Source organism: Mus pahari, chromosome 3, assembly GCF_900095145.1.
Source record: "Mus pahari chromosome 3, PAHARI_EIJ_v1.1, whole genome shotgun sequence".
Classification (NCBI taxonomy): Eukaryota; Metazoa; Chordata; class Mammalia; order Rodentia; family Muridae; genus Mus; species Mus pahari.
In genome coordinates, this window is record NC_034592.1 from 67,690,022 (window position 1) to 67,699,774 (window position 9,753).

At 38.6% G+C, this 9,753-nt stretch overlaps 1 protein-coding gene across 1 annotated transcript in view; it reads left to right on the forward strand.

Annotated features, from left to right (window-relative positions):
- Positions 1 to 902: 902 nt before the first annotated feature.
- Znf804a (zinc finger protein 804A) overlaps positions 903 to 9,753 on the forward strand; it is a 207,919-nt gene continuing 199,068 nt past the window's right edge. Inside the window, exon 1 of the mRNA XM_021194198.1 lies at positions 903 to 1,140. Within this exon, the coding sequence (XP_021049857.1) occupies positions 1,030 to 1,140 (111 nt within the window). The 5' untranslated portion in view covers positions 903 to 1,029. The remainder of the gene's footprint in view (positions 1,141 to 9,753) is intronic.

Genomic DNA, 9,753 nt, shown 5'->3' on the forward strand with positions numbered 1-9,753 from the left:
GTGGATGAGGGGAGAGCGCCAGGAATGGGAACACATCCATCAGGAATCCCTGCGTTTCCCTTCTCCCCACTTCCACTCGCGTCGCCACAAATCCCCTCCCCCAAGCTCTTAGCACATAGCACTTGTGATATGTGTAACTGGGGGGCGCGGGGGTGCGGGGTATTCCATACAAAAGATGCATCAAAGCGCAGACTCCCCTAAGCCAAACCCAGAGGCACCTGGCACCTGCCCCGATTCGCTGCAATTGGAAGCGGATGGCTTGGGTACTAAATTATTAATTTATTTATTTCCCCTGCTCCCCCACCCGCACTCCAACCCGCAGAGCAGAAGCTGCGGTCGCGTTGCTCCCCAACCCCCCAACCTCCGCCCGCACCTCGCAGGAGTCTCGCACTTGTAACCGGCCGTCGCCTCCCGGCCCCTGGCGGTCGCGACGCACTCCCACTCGTGGCCAGGCTGGCGCGGCCGTGGGTCCCGGCGGCGGGGGAGGCGGGGGGGAGGTGGCGGGTGACAGATGTACTCCTCTGACAGCTCTCAGTATCAGCCCAGTGGCTCCCTGCCATTGGCTCAGTGCGATGGACCGGCAACGCCGCGCACTATAATAACACTCATGCCTGCCAGCGGCAGCGACTGCGAGTGCGGGCGCCCGGCGCGGGGGATGCTGCGACCGCTGCCTCTGCCGCGCGGGCGGCTCCCGCTGCCCGGCTGCGCCCAACCGCGCGGGCTCTGACCGCTCCCGCCCGGTCCCGCCCGGCCCGGCCCCCCTCGTGGCTGCATCCTCCCCAGGGGCTCCACGTCCCTGTTCCTATCTCCAGGCGAGCACTGCGCCGGAGCCCAGGCGAGCGCGGCCGGCATGCGGAGGCGGCAGGGCGCGCACCGCAGCCGGGCATAAGGAACCCGCGTGCCCGCCGCCAGCGCACGGCCGGCCGCTCGCTCTGCCGCGATCCCCAACCCACCCTCCCGGCCCCGGCTGCGGCTGCGGGCGCGGGCGCGTGGAAGAGGCGGCTGCGGAGGAGAGGCGGCGGCTGCCCCATGGAGTGTTACTACATTGTCATCAGCTCCACGCATCTCAGCAACGGACACTTTCGCAACATCAAGGGAGTTTTCCGGGGCCCTCTCAGCAAGAACGGGAACAAAACTCTGGTAATTCATTCTCTCTCTCTCTCTCTCTCTCTCTCTCTCTCTCTCTCTCTCTCTCTCTCTCTCATCTAATAGGGCATATCCAGAGGGATGAGTTGACTGATGGATTTGGGAGCTTTAGTGATGTTTGGTTTGCAAAGAATTCATTTATTCCATTTATTTATCTGATGGGCGTGGGATTAGAATCGGATGTAGAAAAAGGAAGGAATCTTAGGAGAGCCTGCCTAAATGTTTTCCTGACACTTCATGAAGCTCACTGTCCACCACACTCCACAGTGCTGAAGATTATCAATCTCTCCTTCTTTCAACAGGACCTCCTAAAAATAGAAAGGATCACTAACCCCAAGTGATCCTGTGACATCTTTCAGTTTAGGCAGCTTGAAGGTGAATGGAGTTGTGGGTATCTGATGGAGCAGTGAACCATGTGGCTGGTGGCTTAGGGGAAATGGCTGGATTGAGTGAGGGTCTCAGAATGAGTTTGTTTCTAGGCTCTTCGCTGAAGGACTGACAGCAAACTTCTCTCCTGAGAAGTTTTCTGTACGAAGCTAAGCAGAATATTCCCATCTGCCCACTACTTTCAGCTTGTCACACTTTAGAGTTTGAGGATATGGGTGGAAGGTGATCACCGTGTCACAAGTACAGACAGTAGGAAACCTCTTAGAAAACAAAACCCACAGAGCTATTTTCACTGACAAGCACAGCTTGTCCTTTAGCACCCAGCAGGAAAAGCACTCTTGGTTGGTGGAAGATGCGCTGAGCATAGAGAGAGCAGGGAGTAGCTTCTACTTTCCACCCAAATCCCATCATCCACAAAGCCTCCCTACAGAACCAACTCTCATGAGCAAGGGTGTCAGGAGAAGTGCACACTTCTCCAAAGGAAGAGAGCAGTAGCATGGAGTTCTCTTAGGATGAGCACTGAGAGTCCAGATCAAGTCAGGTGGTAAAAGTGGAAGACTTTGTGAAGTCTGCGCCCACTGGCAGACTTTGCTGTAGATTTCTCCTTATATTTATCTGGCAGGATAGGTAAAGTCAAGGACACACGTAGCTCAAAAGGGAATGCAGTCTTTTGCAGTCCCAGATTCTTTCTATGTTTAAAAGTATCTACACATTAATAAATAATTCCCTAATATTTTTTTCGAGGATGAAAAGTTCTCATTTGAAGTTTTCAGTGGATGGAGACACCCATGGGGGTGCATTTGATGTCTTTATTGTACAGGATGTGTTTATTTGCTCTTTTTGTTGCATAGAAAACCCATGCTTCACACTTCACTAGTTGAGTACTACAGGGTAGGCAGAGTCTAGAAGGATTATTGAAACTGTCCGGACTCTCAGAGAGGTCAGCTAATATTTCAAAGAGCCCTTTCTTCAACATTATATATTAAACTAAGTATAATTTAAGGATAAGCAAAAGAACTAGCCAAGGGAGATACTTCCATTGTGTAGAGCTAAAGCAGACAAGAATTCACAGAAAAATGAGCAGTTATCTACCAGCCCTGAACTTGTTACAGTGCTGTTCATTGTGCTTCTTCAGTCTCCTTAGACTTTCCAGGGACCGGGTTTGCTTGTGATGACTTATTTGCTGTGCATTTGAAGCTAATGAGTTCTTCCTCACTCATGTTGACAAAGGGCAGATTAAATATGAGTTTTGCCGGTCTAACCTCATGATTAAAATGGGCACATTAAAAGCAGGCACCTAAATGAGATGGATAAATCAAAATATATGTAGATGTCAGAAGCAATAAGCAGGAGAGATGCAGTATGAAATGAAGCTCATAATGTTTCTCATGACTGTAATGACTGAAACTTGTAGGGGTGTTCATGTCAGCCCTTTCAAGACTTTTATAAGCTGTCCTGTTTGAATTTATTGTGTGTGTGTGAGTTTCATGACTTAAATGTTCTCATTTGTAAACAACTCTATTTAACACGATTTCTTTATAAGGAATATATGTATATGTGTTCTAAGTGCTTTTTAATGAGTTTTGTCAGTAAGAAAAAAAATGAGATATATTCTCATCCTTAAGTATAATTGGAGAGTCTAGATATATTGATAAGGAATTATACTAATTAATAAAGACTTGTTCAACTTATATAATGATGTATTCTTGTCAGTATCTAAAATTATTTAAGTCCCATTATATGCTATATTTTTAATTAAAAATACCTCTTCCAGAAGTTTAAGAAATATGAAGCATAAATATTAACCTAAAATTGGCATATTCCATATGATGAAAATCTTCAAGTTAAAATTTATACATTCAATGTAGTCTGCTTTAATGTTTTAGTCTTTAAGCTAATAAGCAGTTACATTAAATGTATAGAATATTTTAAAACCTACATTCATATATCAATAATGGAAACCTGTTTACAATCTTTTATAGTTTAATTTCTAATATAGAATTTTTCCTCTAAGATAAAGGAATTAGAATGATGTCCATGTTTAATTTCAAGGAGATATAACTAAAGCCATTCACAGGAAAAAAGAATTTAATTTTCCCCAAGAAATAAAATTATTTTCAATGTCCAGTTGATTAATGTGTAGTTCTTAACTTCTTCAAATTTCAGATTTAATGAAAGCAATTGTATAACTTACACTTATTCCTGAGATTAATTAACCATATAGAGCTTTCAATGTGGTGTGCTATTGCAAATAAAAAGTTACTTGCAATACATCTGGAACTTTTAAATCATGGAACTTAAAAGGATAAGTGTGCTAATTTAACTTAAAGACACTATTGTATCATGCAGAGTTGAAACGATTTTACTTTTCTTCTTGTTTCCAAGTACAGAGAAGTAGTGCTAAATTAAAATTTAAAAATATGAATTTAGATGTATTTTGCTTCTTATCCTCAAGTGGGCAAACATCCCTAACTTTTTATCAAGGTCTTAGTTCTATAGGACAACCACCATTTTTGATATGGGAAGTCCCAGGCTCAGTAAGAAAAGAAATTAATTTATTGATTGGTCTTCAGCTATTGTTATTTAGTTTATTCAACTGCACTGAGATGCTTCAGCTGCTACACCGGATTTATGAGGCACCAATGATCTGTGTTTAATGTTCCTGATCATTTTGATTCTGCTTTAAAATTTCTTCCTATTTTCCACATTTCTTGTCACTCAGGACATTTATTTATGTATTAATTTTAAAGTACAAAAATATACTTTTTATTTTATTTGCATGTGCATATTAGAAGTGACGAAATTTAGGTTGACCTTGAGATATACCATGTGGTCTTTTGTCATTTAAACCTAACTTGATTTTTGAGCAATTTACTTACCATTGACTCATTGAAACCTATTTTGGGTACACCTTATGACTATAAGGCTGAAGATACATATTTCTGAGTTGGTGACGTTGAAATATTAGTGTTGATAGATTACCATCTACAGAAGAGTTCATGGGTGAGGTTGGAATCAGGTGATAGAGTGGAATATACATAGACATCAGCTTTAAGAGCATACTCATACAGTGATAACATACTCTTGTAAGTATCTTTTAAAAAACATGCATTCAATATTAAAGACTATGTTAAGTCTTACTTTTATGAACTAAATGTTCCATTTACTCTTTTGTGTTATTATAGTAAAACTTTATAACATGTACATCTTTAGAGATATTATTCAAATGAGAAAAGTCACTAACAATTAAAAGTTTATCATGGCTCAACAAATGTATGAAACACTATCAAGAAGAAATGCTCCTATTAAATAGTTAAACAACTCAATAACTGCTTATGTAATTTGAGTAGTTACTTAGAATCTTGTCTCTACTCCTCAGATGTGCACCAATATTTTGTGTATTATTGAAGCTACCAATTGCATTTTAATTTTAAAATGCTGGAAAACCTAGTCCAACAATTTATTTGGGTTTTATACTGGGACTAACTTTTTATATTTATATTATTTATATTTATTGGAGCAGTTTTTTTAGTATGTAGTGTTTTTAAAAATTAGTATTTCAGTATCAGTTGAAAATTATATTTTCTTGGTTATCACTTCTACACTGCTTTTTTTTCTTTCATTATTTTAACACAGAAGTTTTCAATGTATTCCTGATTGTCCTAGAATTGTCTCTGTAGACTAGTTTGTCCTTGACCTCAGAAATCTGTTTTTATTGCTAGGTAGGGTTTCTATTTTTTAATATTATCTTCTCAAAATAATAACAACGTTTAAATCTATGTGTACTACTTATCAAAGTTTCCTAAAGAGATATAAAATCACTTTTCTGTTTCTGTATGTATTCTTCATTGGACCAACTCTAAGGAAGTCAAAAGTCTTAACATCATTTGAAGAACATTCATAATGTCTTCCATCTTCACTTGTCACATTTTGGTTGGATTAGTTGGCAGCAATACCTAGATCAGATATGTTAGACAGTGTCATAATAAGCACATAAGGAATAGAGGATGATACATTCCACATTTAAAGTAACAAATTTTATCTGAGAATAAAGCTCAATGGTACACAACACAGTTACCATTCATGAAGTTTTGGACTCAATTTCCAGCATCAAAAATAAATATAAAATAAAATAAAATAAAAAACATATTCAGTTAGGCTGCCAGTACTTTGGGTATATTCTTACTGTCTCTAGTCCTTTCAAAATTAACTTTAAATGTAGTTTTAGCATGTAGTTATTATTAAACATAATTGGAACCTAAAATGTTTAGTTTACTTAGGTAAAGATCATTTTATTAATGGCCTTATTAGACATTAAAATAATTGAAAAATTAAAATAATTCTGATGATGCTACAACATAGTGATAGTTTCCTCTAGTGACCTACGAATGGAAGTTAGTGTTATTGAAGACGAATGCTGTGCTCTGGAAGTTTGATAAATCACTTCAGAGAATATAAAAATTATAATTTCTGGCATGCCGTAACTTAAACTTAGGAAGGGATTATATGTTTCTGTCTATCACATTTAATGGTGCCAACCACAAGGACTATGATTAAATATAATTTTACTATATTTTCTTTCTGAAAATTCTATCTTGAAATCATTTAATATATTTCTTTTGATTTTAAAGGGAGTCTTGCATCCAAAACAAACAAACAAATAAAATAAAACCCCCAAACAAATGGTTATACTGTATAATGTTTTTCTGATGGTGTTTGTAACTTGCAAGGTTTCATTAATTTTTATAAATGTATTGTTCTATACTTTCTAGCACAACGTAAGATAAAGTGGGGGTAATAAATAATTAATACTCAATCTTAGTTGTTAAAGTAAATGTTGTCCATTACCGGATGTACTATTCTGAACTTTTTAATAATGGCTTGGCGTCTTTGGAAGAAAGGAACATACTTTCCTCAATGTAAGTACTGTTCATACACTAAATCTTTGCAGTAGTAGAGCTGTGCTTCAGTTCCTAGCAGTCTCAGTAAATGAGCTATGTAGAATTCAATGTACAGTAGCTACTCATCACCCAAATGCTAATTATATTGCAGCAATGAATTATGTAAATGTAGTTAGCTTCTACTCTATTAACTTAAAGCTTTTTATTAAATTGTTTTATTTATTTACATTCCAAATGTGGCCCCTTTCCCAGTACCCCCTTTCCGAGTTCCTTATCCTATCCCCCCTTCTGTTTGGTTCTGAGAGGTTGTTCCCCCACCCACCCAGATATTGATTTAGCCTGTTGAAGCTGGTTTCATGCTGCTTGTTGATAGTATATCAGATCAAACTCTGAGGTTTCTTATAAAAGAAGAAATTCTACTTTATGATTGCTCGGTCGGTTCTTGCCCATTTCTAGTCTACCAATTATTTCCACATTTCCAATGGACCGCTCACAGCAACTACAGAACTACTTCCTTCCTATATACATCTTGTGTGTATTGACACATGTACTCTCCCATACACAAGGAAGTCTACCATTTGTATGAATTAAATTGCTTGAATAACTGATGTGCAAAACTTCAGCTCATAACATGTTTTCGATAAGGCAATTAAAATATGAAAATACAACGAAGGTAGTTGGATGTAAGAGGAAATAAATGAGTTAATGTTAACTCTAGAGGTTAAATCAAGAGCTGATGTGACGCTGTTATTAATAAAAATCTTATATATATATATATAAAATCTTATATTATATATATATATTAAATATATATATATATGATATATATATATTTAATATATATATATATTTCCTTCCTTCCTTCCTTCCTTCCTTCCTTCCTTCCTTCCTTCCTTCCTTCCTTCCCTTCCTTCCTTCCTTCCTTCCTTCCTATAACATACCCTGTTATAATTATGCAAAACCTCACCCTTACTCTCTGTTATATCCCCACAGCTAATGACATGAATACTTCTTGAGGTAAAATTTAAGGCTAACTTTAAATGTAAGAAAAAATTATACTTAATCTTTAGTAGTGTATAATGCTTGGGTAGCATAAGATTTTTTCCTCAGTATGTTTTAAATAGAATTGTTTAAAATAAAGAATTTCCATCTTTCAAAAAAAATCTTCATGAAAACACATAGAATCATGGCCATATGCATCAGGTCAAGGTTACTTTGGACACAGTTGTAGTGGGGGAATGTTGGTAGGCAACATTTGTCTTTACAAGGTAAAATATACTGTGGGAGACATAACACTTCTGAAGAAATCTCTGGGCTTTTACTGTGATTAGAGCCCGTTTATGGTTATCTTAGCATTTTTCATGTTGATGACAAATAGAACAGACTAGTAGGAGGCTGAAGGTTATGTTCTCTAGCTGATGAAATAATAAAATCAATGGTTTTGTTTTCATCTGTGATGAGATATGCCTGAGAGACAGTCTGGATCATCTTAAAATCCAGTGTATTCCCAGGATGAAACCTTTGATGGTCTCCTGACTTCTTGACACAGAGAAGCAATTCCTGCATGGAAGTTTTAGGAAATTCCACTTTTAGGGTCTGATAAGACAAGGAATAGGTGATCACAGAGAGAAGAGTCAGAGGACAAGTTGATCAGAGTCCAGGCCACCCAGACACAGATTAAGGGACATTAGAGAAATGTGAATTCAAGGTGCCACTTTAGGAATGTAAGAGTCAAGGAAAATTATCAGAAAGTACCACTGTGCAATGGTGGAAATATTTGCTCTCCTCACACTCACACACTGTCACTTTTGTAGATACTTTAGGAGTTGACACATTTTCCACTGAGACAATATCAGGTTAGTGACGTTTTCAATATAGACTTTAGGTGGAATAAGAGTGAGAAATATCAATTTGAGTCTTATTGATAATAGACATTTATGACTTTAAAAGAAAATGGGCCAACAGTTTTAAGTCCTATGAAAATATAGAGAATTATATTGGAAATCATAACCTAGATAGGGAATGAAAGCTAGGAAATGAGGTAGCATTAGAGAATTCTGAGTTTCTTGGACCTTTAAAAATATATTTTGTAATTAAGATAATTAAATCATTTTCCCTATTCCTTTCCCTCTCCAACTACTCCCATGTCTTTTACCTTGATGGACTCATTTCTTGATTATTATTGTTACCTATATAATCATATACACATAAGCACACAAATATATAAATACAACCTGCTGAGTCTGTTATTGTTGTTTGTGTCCATACAATATCATTTCTGATGACTTTAAAATGGATAGCCATCTCTCCTAGAGAATCTTCTCTAGGAGAGACTAATTCCCCAAATCCTAGCAGGTACTTGCTGCCTGTTGTTGTCTACAGGTGGGACCCCATGCAATTTCCTCATTCTGAATTAGTGTTGCTATTGATGTTGTCCTTGTTCAGGTCTTGCTTAGGCAACCATTTCTAGTAGACATAGTCTCACTGTTGACTTCCTGATCCTCTGGCTCTTACAATCTTCAGGTTATCCCTTCTTCATTGTTCCCCGAGGAGCCTGAAGTGCAAGAGCAGTGTTGTGTATGTATCCCTGAGGGATGGCTTCCCATGATCCAATCTATGGATGTTTCTTTTCTGTCCAGTTGTAGTTTTCTTTCATTTGCAAGAAGAGACGCTTTTCTGTGAAGAGTAAGAATAACCCTTATCTGTGGGTACAAGAATAAGCTTCATACAGGTCTAGTATAGTGCCAATATAAATTTTCTTCTAGGATCAATGCTTTCTTTAGATCCAGGTAGTTGTTTAGGTGTCCAGTACCAGACATCATTTTCCTGCTACTGAGGGAGCTTAAGTTCAATTAGACTGTTATTGATTATCAAAAACACACGAGTGCCACGGTATTACTTTTGTATATATCCTGCCATAGAGGTCATTGCTGTGATTCCTAGGCTTCACAGCTCCTCCTACTCCTCCTACTCCTCCTGTATTGACCTACTCCTTCTTTCCTCCTTTTCTCCTCCTCCTTCTGTATTGACCTCCAACTGCCTTGCTTATGAGAGTTCCCCTCTGCACTTTCCTTTCCCCCTTTGTATCACATGAATTTCTTATGATGACCAGTGTAATTGAATGTCCAGTTAGACTAAGCTTTGATAATTCCATAGTAGACAGCAGAGGTGTTGGGATGGGGGAGGGTGACAAACAGCTGAGGTGTTGGGATGGGGGAGGGTGACAGACAGCAGAGGTGTTGGGATGGGGGAGGGTGACAAACAGCAGAGGTGTTAGGATGGGGGAGGGTGACAAACAGCAGAGGTGTTGGGATGGGGG